At 33.1% G+C, this 25,259-nt stretch overlaps 1 protein-coding gene and 1 long non-coding RNA gene across 2 annotated transcripts; both read left to right on the forward strand.

Annotated features, from left to right (window-relative positions):
* The first annotated feature begins 3,025 nt into the window (after positions 1-3,025).
* On the forward strand, positions 3,026-11,053 carry LOC132712888 (uncharacterized). The gene is made up of 5 exons (XM_060695326.1): positions 3,026-3,209; positions 3,670-3,814; positions 4,160-4,293; positions 10,580-10,636; positions 10,985-11,053. Exons 1-5 carry the CDS (start codon positions 3,099-3,101, stop codon positions 11,051-11,053), a joined length of 516 nt encoding a protein of 171 aa, XP_060551309.1. The 5' UTR covers positions 3,026-3,098.
* A 1,176-nt stretch (positions 11,054-12,229) lies between these two features.
* Positions 12,230-19,921, forward strand: LOC132712890 (uncharacterized). The gene is made up of 2 exons (XR_009623373.1): positions 12,230-12,453; positions 18,861-19,921. It is a non-coding gene; the product is annotated as an uncharacterized LOC132712890 (long non-coding RNA).
* The last annotated feature ends 5,338 nt before the right edge of the window (positions 19,922-25,259 follow it).

Raw genomic sequence — 25,259 nt, forward strand, 5'->3', positions numbered from 1 at the left:
TTTTTTTCGCATAAAATGGTAAACCTGACAGAATGCTTCGAAATAAACCCAAGGTTCTCGATTCGATTTTTAGGCGTTCTCGAGTTATGGCCCTTTATCGATTTTTAAACTATTTTTTAAAAGTCCATAAAACCCTAAGATTTATATGCCGTTTGAAAGATCTCTGCGAGTAGATACAGAAAATGTATTATTATATGGTTCTATCTTTTACTGTTTCTGAGATGGGAGAGTTTGAATATGGCAGACAAAATCACTCATGCATATAAATACGTATAACTTTTTTGTTACTGGACATAACATAGGCATGTTGCATATCAAACGAAAGGTCTTGACAAATGCTACGAGCTCGTACTGTTAAACCGAGAGTGAAATCACTCATGCGTAAAAAACATTAAAATAACTAAAATAAGCTTACCCCAGTCTTTACTCCTCGCCTATCAAACTATTTATGACAATTTACGACAGGTTTAAACCGGTATTGCTATTTTTGATCAGCCAATGAAATTGAAAAACGATGACGTCTAACAATAGACAGCCTCGTTTTGAACCCAGTCATTTTCATTAACCAATGAAAAGTGGAGAAGAATGACTGGATAAATTTTGACATAAAAAACGCCTTTTTGTCTTTTATGCAACACTTTACGATATCGATTTTCAAGATTTTTGTTTCATTTAATAGACCTTACCAAATGCTTCAAAATAAACCCTAGGTTCTCGATTCGATTTTAAGCCGTTCTCGAGTTATAGCCCTTTAGCGATTTTTAAACCATTTTTTCAAAGTCCATAAAACCCTTATATTTATGTACCAATGGAAATATCTCTGCGAGTAGATAAGAAAATGTATTATTATATGGTTCTATTTCTTACCGTTTCTGAGATAGGAGAGTTTGAATATGGCAGACAAAATCACTCATGCATATAAATACGTATAACGTTTTTGTTACTGGACATAACATAGGCATGTTGCGTATCAAACGAAAGGTCTTGACAAATGCTACGAGCTCGTACTGTGAAACCGAGAGTGAAATCACTCATGCGTAAAAAACATTAAAATAACTAAAATAAGCTTACCCCAGTCTTTACTCCTCGCCTATCAAACTATTTATGACAAGTTACGACAGGTTTAAACCGGTATTGCTATTTTTGATCAGCCAATGAAATTGAAAAACGATGACGTCTAACAATAGACAGCCTCGTTTTGAACCCACTCTTTTTCATTAACCAATGAAAAGTGGAGAAGGATGACTGGGTAAATTTTGACATAAAAAAACGCCTTTTCGTCTTTTATGCAACACTTTACAATATCGATTTTCAAGATATTTGTTTCATTTGATAGACCTTACCAAATGCTTCAAAATAAACCCTAGGTTCTCGATTCGATTTTAAGCCGTTCTCGAGTTATGGCCCTTTAGCGATTTTTAAACCAATTTTCAAAGTCCATACAACCGTGAAATGTATATGCCGTTTGAAAGATCTCTGCGACCAGATACAGAAAATGTATTATTATATGGATCTATCTTTTACCGTTTCTGAGATAGGAGAGTTTGTATATGGCAGACAAAATCACTCATGCGGAAAAACGCGCATAACTTTTTCGTATATGAACGAAGCATAGTCTAGTTTGGTATCAAATTGAAGGTCTTGACGAGTACATTTTACTTACGCGATCAAACCGGATGTTAAGTCACTCGTGCGTGAAATTCATTTATTCTCCCCAACCAACGGACCGATCTTATCAATACCTGTATCGAACGAAAGGTATTACTCACTGAATTCAGAAAATGTATATTTTTGTATCGCTGACTCGGATAGGGCACGAGATATGAAGTAAAATCACTCAAGCGTAAAATGTGGATTGACGCCTTCCTTAGTCAATATAACCCGGTCATGTTTGGTATCGTACGAAATGTTTTAAGGTGCTCTTTATGAATACGGACTAAAAATCACTAGTGCATAACATAAATAGATGAATAACGTCATGCCAAAAATAGCAGCCAATCAGATTTTAATACGTGTGTATAAAAAAAGAATGTTTTTCTGCGTATACTTTATCACTGGAACAGGATTTGTCTTCTATTTATCTCCTGCTCCACCGCCGCCGCTGCCGCTGCCGCCGCCGCCGCGCGCCGCCGCCACCACCGCCGCCGCCACCGCCGCCACCACCACCACCACCACCGTCGTCACCACCACAACCGTCGTCACCACCACAACCAAGCTTCTGGGTAGGAATCGCATTTCTTGACGCTACTTCATCGGTCTTATTCAAATAAGATCTTCCTCCTATCATTAGATTTCCTACTTCGTGATAAAACTTTATACCTCGAACACAAAAGTATGAATTCACTTATTTTAGGTGGATTTTTACAACAAATATTTGAAATGAACTTTTCAACAACTTTAATTCCAGCATTAAATTACTATTTGTTAACATGATTACTTTCTTAGCGTAGGTTACACCGAAATACCGCATCCGTTCTGTGAATTCATACTTTTGTGTTCGAGGTCCTTATCCAAGACTGACGGAAGGGTTGAGTGGTTGCAATTGTGAATAGTGTAGTATTTTTGTACTTATACATGGAATGATTACTGAATACTATAGAAATTTTGTGGTAGAGTATTGAAAAAAATAGTATGTATATTTATGTTCGACTACGTTTAACTTGATCTGAAATAATTATTCTGGATATAATTATATCCCAGTAACATAAAAAGGAACAATACTTTCTGCACATGCATAGACAGTTTCTGGTGATGGAAATGTCTTAAAATTTCAAGGTTTAAGCAACTTATGTATACAAGTTTATTTAATAGTTTTCTAATGTGAACAATTTTTGATGTTCATACTGCAAGTGTTCTTTACATTGTTTTTTTATTAATATAATAATTGAGAGATAGGGGTAGAGAAACCTGAAACACAACCTACGCCCTAGACAGTTGACACATTACGATAAACAGCTGCATGCATGATTATGCATAGGCCTATCACTAAGTTATTCAAAAGCACACATTTCAAGGTTCAGAAAGGCCTTTTAATTTAGTTTAAATAGTCGACTTCTCCAATGTGTTTATATAATATCATTGTTTAATATCATAAAACAATGTATGACTTGTGTATTATTGGAGCTGGAATGATTGGGTCGGCTGCTGCCCGGCATGCAACAGTCACTTCCGGTCTAAACACGTGTTTAATAGGACCAACAGAACAAAAGGTAAGTACTTGTTAACTTTGATTCCATCCAAAGTCAAATGGATGACAGATTATTATTTTAAAGTTAAAAAAATAAATAAAAAGAAGTGTGCCTAAATCAGTAGTTTAAGGGATATATAAAAGCGGCATGTTATTGTCAACATGTAGTTCATCAATTTTCGCTTTGAGATTACATATTTAATCAGGTAATAGATAATGTAACAAATATTTTTGTTTGTTTTGAAATTGCAGTTAAATTACATTGCACGATTTGGCTAGTTTTTAGCATAAAAATTTTCATACTGATATCCCATAATCCCTCGTTATGTCCAATTGTACGGTCCTGAGGCAAAAGTCGAGCAAGTTACTAGCGGATATTCAGTAAGGTTATGGTTCATTTAAAACACTAGTAATCTACAACATAAGTTATATATATTTTAGAACATCTATTTATAATTGAAATAATAAAATAATCATTTCAGGATAGAGGCTCTGATAAGACTAGCGGAATTGATGGTTCCTATTTTGACGAGGGTAGAATAACACGATGTATGGATAAAGATGTCGTGTGGGCAACTTTAGCACGAGAATCAATCCAGCGCTACAGGGACCTCGAACAACAGTCTGGTAGGGATCATTGTTTAATTATCTTTTCGTATGGAAGCAAACAAACATATCAGCATAGTTGTGATAATAAATTCAATATCACAATTAATCTATTCTACATATATATATTATAAGGCCAATGTTCGCTGCATACGAGAGTTATAGTTCCAGAAATATATGTAATCGATAATCTCTTTCATATTAATAGGAAGGGTGTGCAATTCTAGAAATGTCAAAAAATTGAAAATTACCAATTAATGGACTACAATCATTCATGCGCGTCCGTTGAGTATTGCTTAGTTTCTTTCTACACTTCTTATGTGTCAATCATGTGTGATATGAACGTCTATCTCTATCTTTATTCAGGTATAAAGTTTTATCACGAAGTTGGAAATCTAATGATAGGAGGAAGATCTTATTTGAATAAGACCGATGAAGTAGCGTCAAGAAATGCGATTCCTACCAGAAGCTTGGTTGTGGTGGTGACGACGGTTGTGGTGGTGACAACGGTGGTGGTGGTGGTGGTGGTGGCGGCGGCGGCGGCGGCGGTGGCGGCGGCGGCGGTGGCGGCGGCGGCGGCGGTGGAGCAGGAGATAAATAGAAGACAAATCCTGTTTCCAGTGATAAAATATACGCAGAAAAACATTCTTTTTTTATACACACGTATTAAAATCTGATTGGCTGCTATTTTTGGCATGACGTTATTCATCTATTTATGTTATGCACTAGTGATTTTTAGTCCGTATTCATAAAGAGCACCTTAAAACATTTCGTACGATACCAAACATGACCGGGTTATATTGACTAAGGAAGGCGTCAATCCACATTTTACGCTTGAGTGATTTTACTTCATATCTCGTGTCCTATCCGAGTCAGCGATACAAAAATATACATTTTCTGAATTTAGTGAGTAATAACTTTCGTTCGATACAGGTATTGATAAGATCGGTCCGTTGGTTTGGGAGAATAAATGAATTTCACGCACGAATGACTTAACATCCGGTTTGATCGCGTAAGTAAAATGTACTCGTCAAGACCTTCAATTTGATACCAAACTAGACTATGCTTCGTTCATATACGAAAAAGTTATGCGCGTTTTTCCGCATGAGTGATTTTGTCTGCCATATACAAACTCTCCTATCTCAGAAACGGTAAAAGATAGATCCATATAATAATACATTTTCTGTATCTGGTCGCAGAGATCTTTCAAACGGCATATACATTTCACGGTTGTATGGACTTTTGAAAATTGGTTTAAAAATCGCTAAAGGGCCATAACTCGAGAACGGCTTAAAATCGAATCGAGAACCTAGGGTTTATTTTGAAGCATTTGGTAAGGTCTATCAAATGAAACAAATATCTTGAAAATCGATATTGTAAAGTGTTGCATAAAAGACGAAAAGGCGTTTTTTTATGTCAAAATTTACCCAGTCATCCTTCTCCACTTTTCATTGGTTAATGAAAAAGAGTGGGTTCAAAACGAGGCTGTCTATTGTTAGACGTCATCGTTTTTCAATTTCATTGGCTGATCAAAAATAGCAATACCGGTTTAAACCTGTCGTAACTTGTCATAAATAGTTTGATAGGCGAGGAGTAAAGACTGGGGTAAGCTTATTTTAGTTATTTTAATGTTTTTTTACGCATGAGTGATTTCACTCTCGGTTTCACAGTACGAGCTCGTAGCATTTGTCAAGACCTTTCGTTTGATACGCAACATGCCTATGTTATGTCCAGTAACAAAAACGTTATACGTATTTATATGCATGAGTGATTTTGTCTGCCATATTCAAACTCTCCTATCTCAGAAACGGTAAGAAATAGAACCATATAATAATACATTTTCTTATCTACTCGCAGAGATCTTTCCATTGGTACATAAATATAAGGGTTTTATGGACTTTGAAAAAATGGTTTAAAAATCGCTAAAGGGCCATAACTCGAGAACGGCTTAAAATCGAATCGAGAACCTAGGGTTTATTTTGAAGCATTTGGTAAGGTCTATCAAATGAAACAAAATCTTGAAAATCGATATCGTAAAGTGTTGCATAAAATACAAAAAGGCGTTTTTTATGTCAAAATTTATCCAGTCATTCTTCTCCACTTTTCATTGGTTAATGAAAATGACTGGGTTCAAAACGAGGCTGTCTATTGTTAGACGTCATCGTTTTTCAATTTCATTGGCTGATGCATGAGTGATTTTGTCTGCCATATTCAAACTCTCCTATCTCAGAAACGGTAAAAGACAGAACCATATAATAATACATTTTCTGTATCTACTCGCAGAGATCTTTCAAACGGCATATAAATCTAAGGGTTTTATGGACTTTTAAAAAATAGTTTAAAAATCGATAAAGGGCCATAACTCGAGAACGCCTAAAAATCGAATTGAGAACCTTGGGTTTATTTCGAAGCATTCTGTCAGGTTTACCATTTTATGCGAAAAAAATCAAAATGTATATCGTAAAATGTTGCACAAAAGACGAAAAACGCTTTTTCTGTTGTATTTTTGTTCGGTTTTAGTGACCATTGATAATAGTTTTTTTTATGTGGTGATCAGTTTTAAAAACATGTTGGCATTTCTTTTCCAAAATGAGTTTAAAATTATACCCCAGTGGTAAACTGACACTACAATAGCTTATTTGCTAACCTGCTTTTACTTTAGACGGATAAACTTTTGAATGGAGCATTGTCCGCATATCCGTTCCTAAATAAACATACGCCAGACCAAATGGCAACTTTAAAGAGATTCATTTTAATAGTTAAATGGACCTTTGTTAACTCTTTCGAACTTAAATCAACACACGCCAAATAATGTAAACAAGCTAGCCTTGGCACATGAATAGACCATTATTAAAGTATTCTTCCCTAAATAAACAAGACGCCAAACATTGCGGCGACTTTAAAGGAATTAATTTTGACAGTTAAATGAACCTTTGTTAAAGTATTCGTCCCTAAATAAACAAGACGCCAAACATCGCGGCGAATTTAAAGGGATTCATTTTGACAGTTGAATAGCCTATTGTCCGCACATCTGCTCTTAAATCAACATACGCCAGACATTGTTGACATTCTGAATGGATTAATTTTGACACCTGAATAGCCTTTTGTCCGCACATCTGCTCTTAAATCAACACACGCCAAACAGTGCGGCGACTTTAAAAGGATCAAATTTAACATGTTTACTTTGAATTGTCCGCCCAGTCGGCCTTAAATAAATAGACGCGCGACATGTTGGAGCTTGTTTTATTGCATTGGTGACGTCATCAGATCCAAGCATGCGCATTAAGGGATAATACTTTTAATATTGGAGTCATTTCGTTGCTGGAGCTTAAGAAGTAAAGAGGTAATATTTTTATTAAATGTTTATAAAGAAATACTTAAAATAAATATGTTAATAACCTTATTTGAAAATGTATAAGATAAATTATGTATTAAGGGTATATTTTAAATATGAAGAAATACATTTAAAATGTTAGTTATTTGAGTTAAATTAAACGTGTATTATAGAGAACATTGATTAAAAGTAATAATTAAATCAGTTGTCAAGTACACTGTACGCAGTGTGGGAAATATAAAAACAAAGGGAATCATTATTTTTGCCATTCAATTTTAAAATGCTTGGATACTAATTTTATCTCTCCGTCTTGGGCCGAGGACCTGACCCTCAATGTCCGCAATTCACGCCCTAAATCGGGTATACAAGTCAGCTCCGTATACTTCCGGGAGATTAAAAATAGAACAATAATGTCATTCTAAAAATAGACAGATGATGTCATTCTAAAAATAGAACGATAATGTCATTCTAAAAATAGAATCCAATATGGCGCCGCGCATGCGCAGTCGTGGCGTTAAAGAGACGCCTATACTACTTATTTGGCATGTAGCATTGTCGTGTGAACCTCCACAAAACTGATATTAGTCATGTCCCTGTCATTAATATTGTCCGGGTGGGGGAGGTCACTTAGTTAAGATAAACTTATACAGGATAGCATGTTTCATTGTGTCTAGAGCTTAGATATTAGGCATGTAGCATTGCTTAGTTGACCTCCACAAGAGTGACATAAATCATGACCTTTGGATACGGACTGGTGTCACCCTGGGTTGTCACTTAGATAATGCAGACCTAAAACATAGCTTAAAAATATTACACGCCGCGTACATGCGGCGTCTAGTAGATATGCAATCGTCTACTCAGCAATGGGGACAGTTTTAGTTTCTTTTGTGTATTTTTTGTTGTTTTTTTTTTCAAATTTTATAATATGAATAGCTTTTCTGACAAGCTTTAAGAAATTAAAATAAACGTTTAACTAAAGTGAAAGTGCCATGTTCGAATATCATAATCTTGTTATCATTATCTAATTTTATTTACCTAATAAATAACGTGTCAATGAGCCAGTCTATCTTCTAATGACGGGAACCAAATTCAAGGTATGACTAAAATACGCAACGGTGATTTTTTTTTTTTTTTTTGCACTTCGGGCGCAACGGAAATATTTTTCGCAAAACAGTCAAAATGTTTGTTTATTCATGAAAATAATTAACATTTAAGTTATAAAACGAATTAACTGAGTGAGAAAGTAAGTTGTTTGAAAATGTATCACAAATACTTGCAGGGATTCTGTGACCACCTAGATTTTAATACATTTAGTGGTTCTATACCTAAATTGCAGGCACATATTTAAGAAACTCCACTGAGGTTTAAAAGCCTAAAAACATAACATTTGAAATTCTTAAATAACTGAGCTGCGGCACTTAAAACAGAAATATCTGCAAAGATAATTTAGAAATATACTTTGAAATAAATTGCAAATCGTATTTTATGCTTTTCTTAGCGCGATTGAGTAAACACTTCATTGGGGGCCGTTTTTTACAATTTGAATAATTATTCTGGAAAAACAAAGTGCGCGAATGTTCTGAAATTTTGTACAAAGATCAGTGGTCTAAACCTTCATCAAATGGTACATTTATCTGGAAAAAAATATTTTCAGTCCCATCATGTCAAAAAACCTCAGTGGAGTCCCTTTAATCAAGTAGTTAAATAATCTTTATAAATAAGTAAACAATACGTAACTAAGAATTCATTAGTTATTATATGGCAAGGTATCCATCATGAGCGCCTTTGAGTCCGTTCTTGACATTGCCGCAACAATTGTACTTTATACAATAAAAAAATTATTGACCATACAATTGACCATGAATTTACTCACTAATAAACGTAGCACTACGTTTATAAAATTTTATTGAGAATCATTGGTCCTCAAGTGTAAGAATGATTAGTCAAACGAGGCTGTAATTAATTTCAAATATTACCTAAGGTTATAAATATTTTCATTAAAACGTTCAACTAAGACCTAAGCGTGTTCAACTACGGATAAAGATAAAACAATGGGGCCAGGTTTCACCGGTTGCTGCCGTGATCAAGTGAGTAAACTACAAAAGCCAACACAAACCCATATCTGAGGTCACGATTATCATCTGTTTCTTGACTTCATAATTATGGTGAATTCCAGGACATGAACTGGTTAAACTTCCATCACAAGCGAGTGAAACTAATCTTAATTACATTTCAATTTACTTCTTATCAGTTCCGATAATAATCTGTAAATTACCGGTAAATAACCTTCTAAACTAAATTGTAAGAGCATACACGTTTTTAGCATAAAATTGCTGATTTACAGAGATAAATATGTACAGATTTTGACATACACTATGCATCTTCCTGTTTCTTACGGGCGGGAAGTCTATGTCGGTGAAAATGAGACACCCTACACCTTCTATGCATCATATAATTGAATAAAGAATAATAGCATATTTCTGAAACTTTTCATAATGCAGGACAATCTGTTCTAAATGGTCACCTAAAATTAGCAGCCAAATCTACAAATGCAGTAACGTGACCGATACAGATAATTTAAAGTGATCATTAATATACATATATAGATATAGTAATTTAAACCTGTATGAAACACGGAACCGCGTATTGTACATGTCAGTTTTGACCGGCCGCTTTATAAAGGTTTGACCTGCCACGGGAATCTGTCGTGATATAAAGGATATTGAATGAGTGTAAGTTCAATACTGAATTTATTTAAGAAGTTAAATAATATTGTTTCATTCAACGAGTTCAATAAATTCAGTAATAAACCTGCATGTATATAATATTCAATTCAATAATCACATAGCCGAAATAAAGACGGTTTAAAGTGAAAAAGAATCGTTTTCTGCATTGGCGCTCCTATATAGTATAATCTAAAGCAAACAGTTAGCGGTTCTTTACTCAAAATATATGCACGTCAAAATATATGCACGGCCGTGCAAAACCATGTGATAAAAATGTTTATGTTTCTGATTTATCATTTATTTATAGCTCAAATCTCATTAGTACACGTGCATGTATATTTGCAACAGGAAATTTTATCAAAATTGCCTATTTATGTTCATGAATAAAGTAACAAATTAAAAGGAACGTGAATATCCAGTCATAAAGCTTCCGGTTTCGTCGCGTGGGAATATATATATATATCAGCTATAAATGGCAACACGTCAAATAACAAACTAGATAGGCCTGTTCTGTACGAGGAATGATCCAGAATTTCCCGGAATTATCTTAAACTAGTAACTCTGATAATTGTCATTATTAACGATTAGGACAGTATGTTTTCGAGGCATAATTAATGTGCATTAATATAGTATTTTGATCTGAACTTGTATTATTGAATCTATGGCCTAATTCTGGATATTTCTGAGCATCCCTCGTTTGTGATAATGCATATATTTGTATTACAGAGATTGTTTGATAAAGAGGAGGAGGAGGTGGGATGGAGGAATGGGAGTGACGGGATTGTTGGGGGGGAAGGGGGGGGGGGATAAAAATGAAAACTAGCATGGATCTGGAGGCATGCTGCTTTCAGTGTATGTTGTAGATGATTATACTGGCTTTCAGAAAGTTTATTATCAGACATTTCTTTTCAAGAAAAAAAACATAGTTCCATCTCAATTGCCTGTCTTTAGAAATCAAATTATTATGTTTACAGTGCAGTGTCAAACAGTCGTTTCTATAATTTCTAATGTTTGTTACATACATGTATAATATACACACAGGGGCAAATATCTAAATATATAACTAGTGATATTAAACCGCGAGACACATAAATGTCAATGTAGGCGGAATTACTTCTCGGTGTGTAACAGGCTTTCGTCTCCTATGTGGGATTAGTTATCGGTTACTTGCGGAGTAATCCATCGGGAAAGCCCGGTTAGGTGAGCCGACCGGTTTTAACATTTTAACTTCTTGAATTCTCGGGTTCATCTTTATGAATTCATAATTTCAATTTTTTAATTTCACGAATTCAACATACAGAATTCACGAATTCAACTTCGCAAATTGACGTTATATATGAACTTGCGATTTCACGATTTCAACTTCACGAATTCACGATTTCAATAATTTCAGCTAAACGGATTCAGCTTCATGAATTTTACGATTTTTTAACTTCGTCAATTCCCTATTTCAATTGCGTGAATTAACGATGTCAACTTCGTGAAGATAAAATCTTAATTAAATTTGTAAAGTTCAAAACTTGAATTTATGAAGTTGAATTTGTGAATATGTAAAGTTGAAATCGTCAATTCGTGAAGTTGAAATCATGAAGTCGCGAATTAAGTTGAATTCGTGAAATTGAAATCGTGAATTCATTAAGTTAAAATCGTGAATTCGTGATGTTGAAATCTTGAATTAATGAAGTTAAAATCGTGAATCCATGAATTCTGTATGCTGAAAACGTGAATTCACGAAGTTATAATAGTGAATTCACGAATATTAAATCGGAAAATATTCCCACTGGTCTTTCGTAATACGAATAAAGATGACGTACATTTCATGTAAATATCGTATGTCACAGTCATTTTTTATTCCTAAACAGGAAAGACTACGCATCATATGACCCCTATCAGAACACAATATCATGCATTTATATACTTGTATATATATATCAAAGTACATGCAATGATAATCAATAAAAACTAGTTAAAATTATTAGTCAGAGTTGCTAGATGACACATGAAACGTTAATATTGCATATAAATATTAATATTTCATCCATAAATTATGGAAATACAATCTCACAAGGCTTCTCTAAAAAAAAACCCCAGAGACATAGATAACATATCTCTGATATAACGCACCATTATATGAGCCGCGTCACGACAAAACCAACATAATGGGTTTGCGACCAGCATGGATCCAGACCAGCCTGCGCATCCGCGCAGTCTGATCAGGATCCATGCTGTTCGCTTACAAACCCTATAACAAGTAGAGAAACTGATAGCGAACAGCATAGATCCTGATCAGACTGCGCGGATGCGCAGGCTAGTCTGGATCCATGCTGGTCGCAAACCCATTATGTTGGTTTTGTCATGGCACGGCTCAATTATGTATGTCATTACACTAATATATGCTACGCAAGCTGTTGCCTTGAAACGCATACTGTATGGATTTTATTTACATCTCTGTTCGCCTCAACTATTTGTAACCTTGACAATACAGCGCATGCGCGACGTGCAACAGGTTAACGTGAAACGCCCTTAAAGATTCGCTGTTTTCTAAGTTGTCGAGTGAATTTGTTGTTTAGTTTTGTGTAGGGATTTAACTTACGTTATCTGTAAGTGTTTAATTGTTAGATTCCATGATATATACTTGTCATAGTGATGTGAAATATGTTGTAAGACATTTAATGTTAATGCTTGCTATTATATATGAATATTGGCTTTCTATAAAAAAAGATATCTATGTTGCGAACGCAGTGTTGTGGTAGTGAACAGTAATAAAGTATTTCATAGTCTACATAACATACATAGGTTATTTATTTTCTGAGTCTTTTTTGTCTTATAAAACAATTACAGCTTTATGTCTGTGTATATCGTGTAAAGGCCCTATGCGCTCGTTATTTTGCAATAATTGCATCAATGTTAAAATAATGATGTGGGATAGTAATTAAGAAATAAATTAATGTAAGTACACGTCACATGCGCTTATAAAATACTGTCAATTTTCACGTGCCTCCAATTAGGAATATTTTCCGCTCGAAAGTCTCATACGGTGAATCTATTGTCTATTAAAAATAAAGATTTAATATTGGCTAATATTTAATGAATATTTGATATTGGCTAAAATGTAATAAACAATTTATATTGGCTGATATTAAATAAGTATTTAATATTGGCTAATATGTAATACACAGTTAAACTTGGCTGATATTTAATAAGTATTTGATTTTGGCTTATATGTAATTAACATTTAATATTGGCTTATTTTAAATAAGTATTTGATATTAGCTAATATGTTATACACAGTTAAACTTGGCTGATATCTAAGAAGTATTTGATATTGGCTAAAATGTAATACACAGTAAATAGTGGCTGAAATTTAAGAAGTATTTCATATTGCCTAATATTGAATAAGTATTTGATATTGGCTAATATGTAATTAACATTTAATATTGGCTGATATATAATAAGTATTTGATATTGGCTAATATGTTATACACAGATAATATTGGCTGAAACTGAACATTTTGAGATTGGCTTATATTTGACATATGATATAAAATTAAGTCACAAATATAATTATGGTGTATTTATGTATCGGGAAATGTACCACTAAACTGTTGCACAAGTGGTGATATTAAATTTTTTTTCAGATGTATGTGACAGATGGCTGTTATTCAAAGTTAACTGTAAATAAATATGAGTTATTTTGTGTGTGCTTTACGAAATGTCTGTGGAAATTCGGAAGTAGCATTTTGTCTAGCGAAGTTAAATTAATTTGTGCACTGTTTGTTCAACACTATTCACACTTTGATTAATGAAGTATTTGTCGCTTTGTGTACAAATATTGTCGGATATATGATACACTATGTACAGTCAGCATAATCGTATCTACATTGACTTTGTATAGGCAACAAAACTGTCGTATCTACAAATGTAATGATGTAGAATATACAGTAGTTTGGCGCACGTTTGAAGATGTATTCTATATATTTTACATAACAATAACTCAGTAATTTTGGTACGCAAGGTGAATTTAATAAATATTATAAATACATGTTCATGTATCTTTAACCATAGCGTGGAAAAAGGGTAAAGTATTAAATTCACGTGCGTTTTACTCCGCGGGCTATGTTAGTTTATTGACGAAAATGATTAAAGCATGCTAATTTATGTAAAAGTCAATGCAGTTTGTTACATACATTTATAATATATACATGTACATGAAAACAACCTGAAATTTACTGATTTGCCGCATTAGGAATTCTATACCTTTTATTTTATCATTTGTTTTCGTTTGGTTTTACCTTAAAAGGTACTTAAAGCGGGAAGAGGGAAGTGTATAGTTTCGTGTTTTGTTTTTGTTATTCTTCTGAAAAAACACATACATACATACAAGCACAAAAAAGAAGATAAACACACAACTATTTTTATTTCGTTATGTACGCTTTGTCAATGGAAAGAAAAATTATTTAGAAAAACAAAGAAGCGACAAGAAGGTTATCAGTAATCGATTTAACGTCTGCTTTATTTCAATGTGACAATAAGATGGTTTTTTTTCTCTTTTGAATAACATTATACTTACTCGTAAGTCATGAAACGTCTTTATATTTCGATTTGTTGTTCAATTTAAAACATACATCTCTATAACTTCCCTCTTTTCATCGAATGCATGCCATTGGCCAGTATACGAGTCAAAATGGGTGTTGAAACATTAAATATATCATTATAATATTAAATAATAAAAACCTAGAGATTCACGTAGAGGAGTCAGTTAAAAACATGGTATATTTTTATCAGGCTATTAATTAACAAATGAGTCGCGTCACGACAAAACTAACGTAATGCGTTTGCGACCAGCATGGATCCAGACCAGCCTGCGCATCCGCGCAGTCTGATCAGGATCCATGCATTTCGCTTACAAACCCTATAACAAGTAAAGAAACTGATAGCGAACAGCATGGATCCTGATCAGACTGCGCGGATGCGCAGGCTGGTCTGGATCCATGCTGGTCGCAAACCCATTGTGTTGATTTTGTCGTGACGCGGCTCAAATATTGTTCTCACAAGTCGTGTAGAATGCCCACGCCTCCGGTTTTACAAGTTTAAAAAATATTTTTCAGAAACCCCACTTGGAATTTTATTTTACGTCCAAATGGGGGGTGCATTAAAAAAATTTTAAAAAAAAATTTTTTAAAAAACAATTATGAAAAAACACCAAACAAAAAAAGGTTTTTGAAAAAAAAATTCCACCAACAAAATTTTAAAAAACAAATTAAAAAAATTTTTTGTTAAAACCAAAAAAAAAAAAAAAAAAAAGGATAAAAAAAAAAAACCAAACTCCAACAAATCATAAACAAAAAAATTTTTGGGACTAAAACCAAAAATAAAAAACCCAGAAAACTTTTTTAATTCTTCAATTGCCCCAAAATTTTTTGGGGCCCCAAAAAAAAAAAAAGGGGGGTTAAAAAAAATTTAAGTTTTTCCCCCCTAAATTTAAGTTTTAGGGCCCTAAAAATGTAAGTTTTAAATGGTTACCCAAAAATTTTTGATGTGTTCAAGGGCCCCTAAAACTGTGGGGTTTTAATTTCCCCCAAACCTTTTTTAAAATGGTTCAATTTCCCCCAAAATTTTAAAGTTTTAATTTTACCCTAAACCTGTAAAAGTTTTTCGGTTCCCCCCAATTGGTTTTTATTTCCCAAAAAAAAAATTTTTAATTACCCGAAGCAAAAAATTTTTCCCCGGTAAACAAAAATTTTTTTTGCGGTTTAATTTTGTTAAATTTTAATGGTTACCCCCCCTTAAAATTCTTTCGGAATTAAATTTTAAAATTTTTCCCCTCTACCTGTTAAAAGGTTTGAATGTTAAACCTAATTTGTTAAACAAAAAAGTTTTTTTTCAAGGGGTTATCATCTTAAGGGGTTTTGGACTAGAAATTTAATAAATCATTTTTTTTTTTTTTTTGGGGGGGGGGGGTGATTGGGGATGGGAATGGGTTTTAGTTTTGAATATCAAAATTTTTATTATAAAGACGATGGTCGCCCTTGGCAAAGACATGTGCATGAGAATATAACAACAACATAACATGTAAGGACAAGAAAAGACACCCGACCCACTGGGCCTATGTGTCAACTGTACAATCAAAAGAAGTCATTTTTACACAAAATGAAATATATTATATATGCATGTACATATGCTACATATGAAGTTCATGTACATACTGCAGAGAATCAGTTAACAGAAATGTAAAATTATATTTGAGGCCACCAATTGTCCATTTTCTAACACTTTTTTGGAAAATAAAAAAAACGGGGGGTTTTGGGGTTTTAAATATTTTTTAATATTTTTTTAAAATTTTTTTAAAAATAGGAACCCCAAAAAATTAAACGCCCTTTCCGGGACAACTGAAATTTAAAATTTTTTTTTTAAAATTTAAACACTTTTTTACTTTAAAAAGAAAATTTTTAAATTTTTAACAAAAAAAAAAAAATTTTTTTTAAAAAAATACTATTATGTTTTTTACTTTAAACATGTATCTTTAATTTTTAAGAAAACATTTTAAAACAAATTGTCATTTTGAAATTTTTGAAAAATTCTTTTAACAGTTTATAACAAATACTTTCTATGTATCTTTACAATACACTTTTCTCAAACGTGCATTTTATGTAAAATACTGAAAAATTGTAAAGAAAAGAGAAGACAAAACACTAATGACGAGTGTCTAATTTCTGTTGTGTTGTTATTGATGATGGTTATGATGATGGTGGTGGTGGTAGTGGTGGTGATGTTGTTGTTGTTGTTGATGATGATGATATCGGAAATGTAACATCGCCTTCGTTACCCGTCGTCAAAAAAATAAAACTATGATATAACAAATAGTTTGCTGAACTGCTAACATCTTGCTCTTGTATTATATAATTAACAAGAAAAGCATTGATGCAAAGCATCGAAGGGCGTCCTAGCAAGAAATTTATGACCGTTTCGTTAAACTAAAACTTCTATGAATAGATTTTCGAACTTTCAAAATATTAAGGTCATCATTCTATTTATAGGTACAGCAATAACTTACAGAATAACCCACTGTGTACTACAAAATGATTAATTAAGAAAGAGGAGCGCGATTAATTGACGGATAAGATAATTTCATTTGAATATGTTTGCATTGCGAAATTCTCCAATTCGCTATTTACTGTACATATTCATTTACCCTCATACCAATCGGAAAGATCGGCTATTATGACCGACGAAAAGGCCCGAGAAGTTGCAACTGCCCTTTGGCGTCGCGCTTTGGCGTCGCGCTTTGGCGCGGACGCCAATAAATATCCTGTAACACAATTTTTTCATGGTTTTATTTCATAAATATGATGCTCAAATTAATATTTGTCAATATTGTAAGTTCCAATAAGCATTATTTATAAAGATATTACCCAATTGAACATTTCATGTAAATAAATGGAGGTAATTAGAAATTTATTTTCTATAAATTCTTAGTCAAATTTTCCAATAAGAAATTAATGCATGTTATTTATTGATTAAATATAATGTGCACAAATATTTGCAGTGCACGCTTTACATATTCTTCGATGTTTGAAAATCGTTTCATTTGCATAATTATATACATATACAATTTTTTGCAAGTGTGGTATACACACAGTAACATTATCAATCACAAAACATACAGGATCTTTAAAAGGATATAAAAAATCAGTTAAAGAATATATAGAAATCTATATCAATGAAATGTTCAGTGTAAGTTCTAGTTGGCCGCCGCCATTTTCACTGTAACTCAATGATAATAGGCGGGGTATTCCGATTACAGATTAGTCGATTAATAATAATCGTCGAGTGTTCCGAGTGAAAACGGAAGCGATGCATGACATACCGAATGACTCCTTTAAAACGGAAAATGAACGATTTTTAACCGACTTCACCGTTTGTAAGCTTTGCCTAATTTCATGTTATCTAAAACAATGTACACAGGTATTAAATAATCAAGATTAGGAATTTATCATATCATCAAACATGAGATGTAAAGAGAACTAACATAAAGGTTGTAACTCTGACATAGATCAGCACGACCCGAATAAATGGTAAAATATGCATGAGATATTAATGAAACATTCTCAGAATTAAATTGAATATCGATTTTTGTTCGATTCTTAGCCTGATCGAGTTAAAACACTTTCCTTATTTGGGTCATTTGCACACACAAAACATTGTGAGAAATGAATTTTTGCATTACAAGTCATTGGTCCAGACTTACAACAAATGGAAAACAAATATCGTAAAACTATTTTCAGCCATGTCAAAAAACCTCTGTGGAACCCTTATAAAAGGTTCAGTTATTCCGGGAAGTCAAAGACTTTTTGATATACGAGTACAAGTATACATTTAAAAGGAAATAAAATAACATTTTCAGAAATATAAAGTTTTTTTCATCAGTAGACTGAGTAGTAGTGTCATTTGTAGTTAGGCGCCGCCATTTTCATTGTCACTCAATGCTTATCGCCGAAAGATTCCGATAACGGAACAATCTCAACTTTTTGGCTCAAAACGGAAGTGGTGCATAAAATACCGAATTACACATTTAAAACGAAAATATGTTAAAATAATAAATGAACGATTTTTTTCCTGTTTTCGACATTCATGGGCTTTGCTTACTTTTATATTAACACTTCAGAAACGCCGTAAAATTATTAAAATATTAGGCTTTGCAAACGTTGAAATTTAATGTGATGTGCATAGTTAAAAGATCGATTTATAATGTTGAAGAGTCTAAGAGTATGTTTACTAACAATGTTTTCCTTAATTACAAAAACTAATTACTGTGTGGTTGTATAACAATGCTATTTCAATGCCATTGTTACATTTTAAACATATTCAGATAATAAAAGATTATCACAGAAAATAGCACTATCACTTTATAAAAACAAGCATGCTTTGGTGACGATACTTTCGCAATTATCATTCTAAATTGAGAAATCTTATCTTCTGAAGATTTTTCTTCTTTTATCTATTTCAGACAACAATGTCGGGAGAGTGGCAACACGGACTTTGCGGATGTTTTGATAACTTTGGACTGTGTATTGTATCCTGGCTTATTCCATGCTACAGATTTGGCAAAAATGCGGAAGCAGTCGGCGAGGATTGTTTACTATGCGGCATCGGATTCCTGGTTCCGGGTCTTGACCTCTTCCTAGGAGCTCATATTAGGTCCAAAATTCGAGAATCGAAAGGGATCCAGGGGAGTTTTGTTGGGGATTTAATTATGTATTTCTGCTGCCCTCTCTGCGCCTTGGTGCAAGAATCTCAGGAAGTTGCCGGGGGCAGTCCACAGGCAGTGTCTATGGCAAGGGAATGATTGGAAGAAAAAAAGTTTAAACAATCGGATATGTGCTTGTATGAATGCAAAGAATACTTGATTAAACACGGTGTTGATATAACTTGCTTTATATAAAACGGTAACATTCAGTGTTGTTTACTAGTTCAGTACAGAAGAATATTAATGGCCTTTTTAATACGATCGCAGGAACTGGTGTCTTTATTAATTCATTGTTGGATAGGGAGTGTAGTTTTAAACTTGTCAATATATTAACAAGTTACTGCTGGATGTATATTTCTTTGACTTTATTCAGGACCATTTCATTGGATATAATTCTGCTTCAAACGGTGCTAATCCTCATTTGTGCCTGCTCATGCCTTATATTTCCTCGTTTCGTCTAGAAAGCGCACATGACGGATGCTGTTCGGCTGTTCCCGGATAATTCCGGATACTGTTTCCGGATAACTCCGGATACTGTTCCCGGATGATCTAGACAACAGTACTTTCCAATATTCACCTTTTTGTGTTCAAAGATTGTATTCAAATCTTCAAAAAACGTCTGCATTTTATTTCCACGACAAACCAATATTTTAACCATTTTTATGCAGTACATGTAGTTTAACTTTTATTTATCCTCATTGTTTCAGCTTCGAATTATGGTGTTGTGTATTTTTTAAAGATTTGTTTGGCATTGATTTACTGCTGATAATCAGTTTTCTGAGTAAATAAATAAACAAATATAACCGCTTTGGATAAATATTGACCGACTTTCAGTTTGTGGTGTTTTTCCCTCAATTATTTCCGTGAATAAAAGCACGGCTGTGTGGGAGGCAACATATTTTATCACCTTGAATATACACAGAGAAATTTTTTCTCTCTTCTTAGTATAGGATGACATATAGTTATAACTAGAACAGAATATAAACAAAGTACTATTCATGTAGAGATTTCTCACCCTGCTAGAACAGATCTAGTGTAAATAGCGTTTTATCAGCGTTGCCATAGTAACTGAATTTCTAGCTGGTTTGCATTGTAATATCAGAATGGCCGTGAACTTATAGCTTCAATTTTTTTCATGATGTGAACAGGGGTAATAATATATATAAGTTATGGGGAAACAAGCATTTCTGAATACATTAGATTAAAACATAACTTTGTGCGATAATGCGAGACTGTATATGCATCTTTATCTATATACATGTAAAACACTCGTAATTGTATAATTAATAAAATGATATTTGTATTGAGAACCACACTACAACCAAATTATGGCAATTGTTGTCTTACACGGACTCGATCTGTGTCAAACACGGACTCGATTTGATGTCGTACATGAACTCGATCTGTGTCGTACACGGACTCGATTTAATGTCGTACATGAACTCGATCTGTGTCGTACACGGACTCGATTTGATGTTTTAAATGAACTCGATTTGTGTCGTACACTGACTTGATTTGTTATCGTACATGAACTCGATCTGTGTCGTACACGGAAACGATTTAATGTCTTAAATGAACTTGATTTGTGTCAAACATGAACTCGATCTGTGTCGTACATGAACTATAAATGAATCTAATTATCAACTTTTTTCTCAGTGAAATAACTGACCTTTTTACATGTATTAAAATATTTTTGTAAGATAATAAAGAGGTTTTTTTTAATGTGTAGGGTTAATGCAAGCGCGTAGGGTTGATCTTGACTGGACTTTAAATTCTCTACATTATCAGAAACATGTTTCACATTTATTCCCCAAACAGCATATCGTATTTGGACAGTCTCCGATTTGTATGAATAAAACATATCGATCTGGATATAACTGAGCAAATATGAGCTGTGAACTGGGAAACATTTTCAGATATGTACAGTCATACTACGCATCGTACAGCCGTGCGGAATACCTTATCATGCGGATTACCTTACCGTGCGGAATATCTTACCGTGAGGATTACCTTTCCTATATGATGGGAAAGCCGAAAACAAAAGCCGAAAATTGCGGCTTTTCCGTCATACGTTGGCTGTAAGAGCCCAAATAATATAAGAGTATGCTATTTAAGGTCACCCACACGGACTGTCGACATATTTTTTTCTTTATATATATCCAATGCTGTAAGGTGAAGGGTATTAAAAAAGCGGAAATCCATCCACGTGAAATCAAAGACCACGCGGAAATTATCTTTTATTGAAAAAAATAGCAATTGAATGATTAGTTTGAGATGTTTGAGAGTAAACGTTTTCCTATTTAATACTTGAAATAATATGCGTCAAATTACAATCTCGCGCGTCTTATTCCAATCTCGTTCCTTTTAATTCGGTATACTTCGTTGATTTCCGTGATACAAGCGTTTCTAAGATCATGTGTAACATGAAAGCTTGCAGACTCGACGCTTTCAAGATAAATGTTTGTTACGGAAATTTACGACGTGAACCGAATTTATGTATATGAACTGTCCCTTAACATATTAAACTTTTTTGCAGAAAAACTTAAAAGAAAATAATTTATTAATATGTTGTATGTAAGAGCTTGGCAAGTATTTAATCCAATTTTACTAGTATAATAAATGTAATGTGCTACAAGTTATTATAAAAATGTGTATTTTTGTTATTTTCCCAATTATATTTCACTTATATTTGAATTATTTTACTGGTATCTATCTTTATAATAAAATTGTAAACAACAAATTCTTTTTGTTTTCTACATAAACTTGATTTTGATTGTGTAGTGGTTTTACCTAGCTTTGAAGTTCGAACAGTCCATTCAATTACAGTATACATTTAAGGAGTATAAATTTATGGGGGATATTCGTTGCCAAAAATCAAGCCATTGAAAGTTGACAATTCATACTTCAGTTGTCCTAAAATAGTAAAAATCTAATTGTTTGTCCGAGAGTTACATATTGCACTGGTATAAAGCGTTTTGATTATTTGATATTGCAGTATTTTATCACCATATTTCTACTGCGTTACTAACGCAGTAAGGATATATGTATGTTGACAACTTTTTGGTAATTGTCGTGGATTGTAAGTGCCGATTGCAATATGTAAATTACTTTTATTTGTTCACTTCACATTATTTTACTTTTAAATACATTTCCAAAATGTTTATGGGAATTAACATGAATCTTGAGGCGTGCTGCGGAGTCAATTTTCACGAGAGCAGAAAATAAAGAGAAGCAACTCTTTCTGTACAGTAATAATGAGTACAAAAATATTTTCAAAGTAAAATTAAACTGTGACATAATTATGTCACAAACATAAACTGCATTACAGTCTCTGATTCTGTTAAAACGTATTCCAGCAGTAATACAAAAATGGTTAAGGTATGAATTGTTGAATTCGTTCACAGAAGTATTCGTACTCATTTGTTTTACGTTCAGCAGTCAGGACTAGAATGCGATACATGAATTTCACTTTTGGCAACATAAATAAAGAGAACTGAATAGTAAGTATGTGCCTTCTGTCTTTGAAGAACTACGTGTATATTGGGTTGCAGAAAACCCCAATTTTTTGACCAAGTGTATAACCACAGAACTATACGAAGTTTACTGTTGACAATTCCGTGGTATAAACAAAAGCTTAAGAATTTGTCTTATTTTAATGTTAAAATAAATATTCAGTAAATCCTAGCATCTTTGTTTACATCCATGGAAGATATTTTGAGCCATAAGATGTGATTTAGCATTTTATAACTAAATATATCTATATATCCATGGTAAACATAATAATATTTTTTTTATATCCATGGTAACATAATAATATATATCCATGGTAACTGATTATAAGCAGATAACTATATTAATCCATGGTAATAATAATATATTATCCATGGAACATAATAATATATATCCATGGTAACATAATAATATATCTCCATTGGTAATATAATAATATATCTCCATGGTAACATAATAATATATCTCCATGGTAACATAATAATATATCTCCATGGTAACATAATAATATGTCTCCATGGTAACATAATAATATATCTCCATGGTAACATAATAATTTATCTCCATGGTAACATAATAATTTATCTCCATGGTAACATAATAATATATCTCCATGATAACATAATAATATATCTCCATGATAACATAATAATATATCTCCATGGTAACCACTGTTTCCTTGGCTGATCGTGAAAGAACAAAAAAGAAAAAAATATTGCTAGATAAATAAAATAATGAAGTGTCAAAATTTTGAAGAAACTTGAATTTTTTTTTTATAAAAACCTACTTCATATAACTTATATAGCTTGTCTTGATTGATTTAGTATGAATGAATAATTCAATGTTTCAGAATACGTTTTTCCCGCCATTACTGTTGTCACGTTGATGTCGTTTGTATTGCAATGTTTGCACATACCAATCAAGGGGGTCATAGATCTCTAAATTCTGATACCGCGAACGTACGAAAAATGTCTTAAAAAGAACTATTTACAGGCATTTGGAATACTAAAACTAGAAATAAGAACATCTTCTTTACAAAAGAAATTAAATTCAAATCTATACGGATTGTTTTATATGACTCGATTTTGTTCAAATTTAAATACCAGCTAAAAATCAGAATTTTGAGGCTGCGCGCGCATCGTATGACCCCCCCCCTCCCCTTTGCACCTGACCTTTACAGTTTTTAAAGATGGACATGGTTGTATCAGGGCTTCTGTATAAACGGCAATTAATCCTGGGCAATAACCGTCGACCTAAAACTTAAGAAAATATCACGATCAAGAAGCTAACAAAACTAATATTGAAACGAAATAAATAAGAAAAAAGTTTTGTGCGAGTATAACAAGGGAAGAAACCTATACTTCTAAGCCAAACTCCTCACAGTGATTACCTCCCTTGGCAGAATTGTAATCACTGCCTTCAAAGACGTCACATGATGATGAAAGTCACATGACGTAACGTCGAAATTCAAATGTAAATATCGACCGTTACATAGAAAATCTAACGTCATTTTTCTCTTTCTGTTTTATTTTTAACTTTTAGTGCCTACGTTCGATATAGTTTATCAAAAAATTATCAAAAGTGTACAAAATAACGAAAAATAAATTCAAAAGCTAAAAAATATAAAATATCACGGTAGAAAATATTCTCATAATTTTAAAATTATTTCTAAATATTCATATTATTTATTTATTTATACATAAACATTGTTTAATCAATGAGAAAAAACTTAACTGATAGATAAAAGCAGTAAATAAAACAATTTTTGAAAAAAATATAGTATATCAGAAATTCTGATATATCGGGACCTTGGTGGCAGAGATCTATGCCGAAGAATTAAGGGGAGATCACTGCGTGGAGATTGCTTCTAAGCATAGCATACTATAAACGCAGTCGTCTCCCTTGAAAAACATCGCGCGCAAAATAAGCTTTTTTTCTCTCAAAAATAAGATCGAGGCTACGAAAATCAGATATATTTTTAATATAGTGTCTTTTAAACTTATCTATGCTGTTACTTAATGATTTGTATCACTGAAATATTAAAGAATAACATATGATATGGCAACTTCGAAAATAAGATTTACATGGTTCATAACTGATATTGTAATGGTAAAAATGTTTACTAAATTCACGCCTACTGTTCTTATTTTATGTACTTCTCTTATTTGCATTTCATTTTAACTATTTATTTTGGTAATCTTTATGTAATAGATTCGATATGGGTACCACGAAAATCTCATTTATTATGTTCAATATTAAAATAATTTGTATTAATAAACTGTAAAAAATTTTGTAACTAAAAATACGACATGTGGATTGTGGGACGAGGCGGATCATAGGACAGTGCGGATTGTGGGACAAGTCGGATAGTGGACACAGGAGGGATCGTGGGTCAGATGGCTCCTGTGACAAGGCATGAGTCATTGGACACGGCGGATTTAGATACAGTGTTGGTCATCGAACGGACGGATCATACAGGGCGATTACTGGAACAGGGCGTTAAGTGGGAAAGGCAGATGGCAAGACAGTTCGATTCGTTGGACAAGACGCGCCATGGAGAATGACGAATCTGGTAACAGGATGGTTCGCAGGGAGACAAGACGGATCGCAGCACAATGTGAAGCAATAGCAGGATAGTTCGTAAGTCAG

This window comes from Ruditapes philippinarum, unplaced genomic scaffold, assembly GCF_026571515.1.
Source record: "Ruditapes philippinarum isolate M1 unplaced genomic scaffold, ASM2657151v2 ctg6915_1_1_1_1, whole genome shotgun sequence".
Taxonomy (NCBI): Eukaryota; Metazoa; Mollusca; class Bivalvia; order Venerida; family Veneridae; genus Ruditapes; species Ruditapes philippinarum.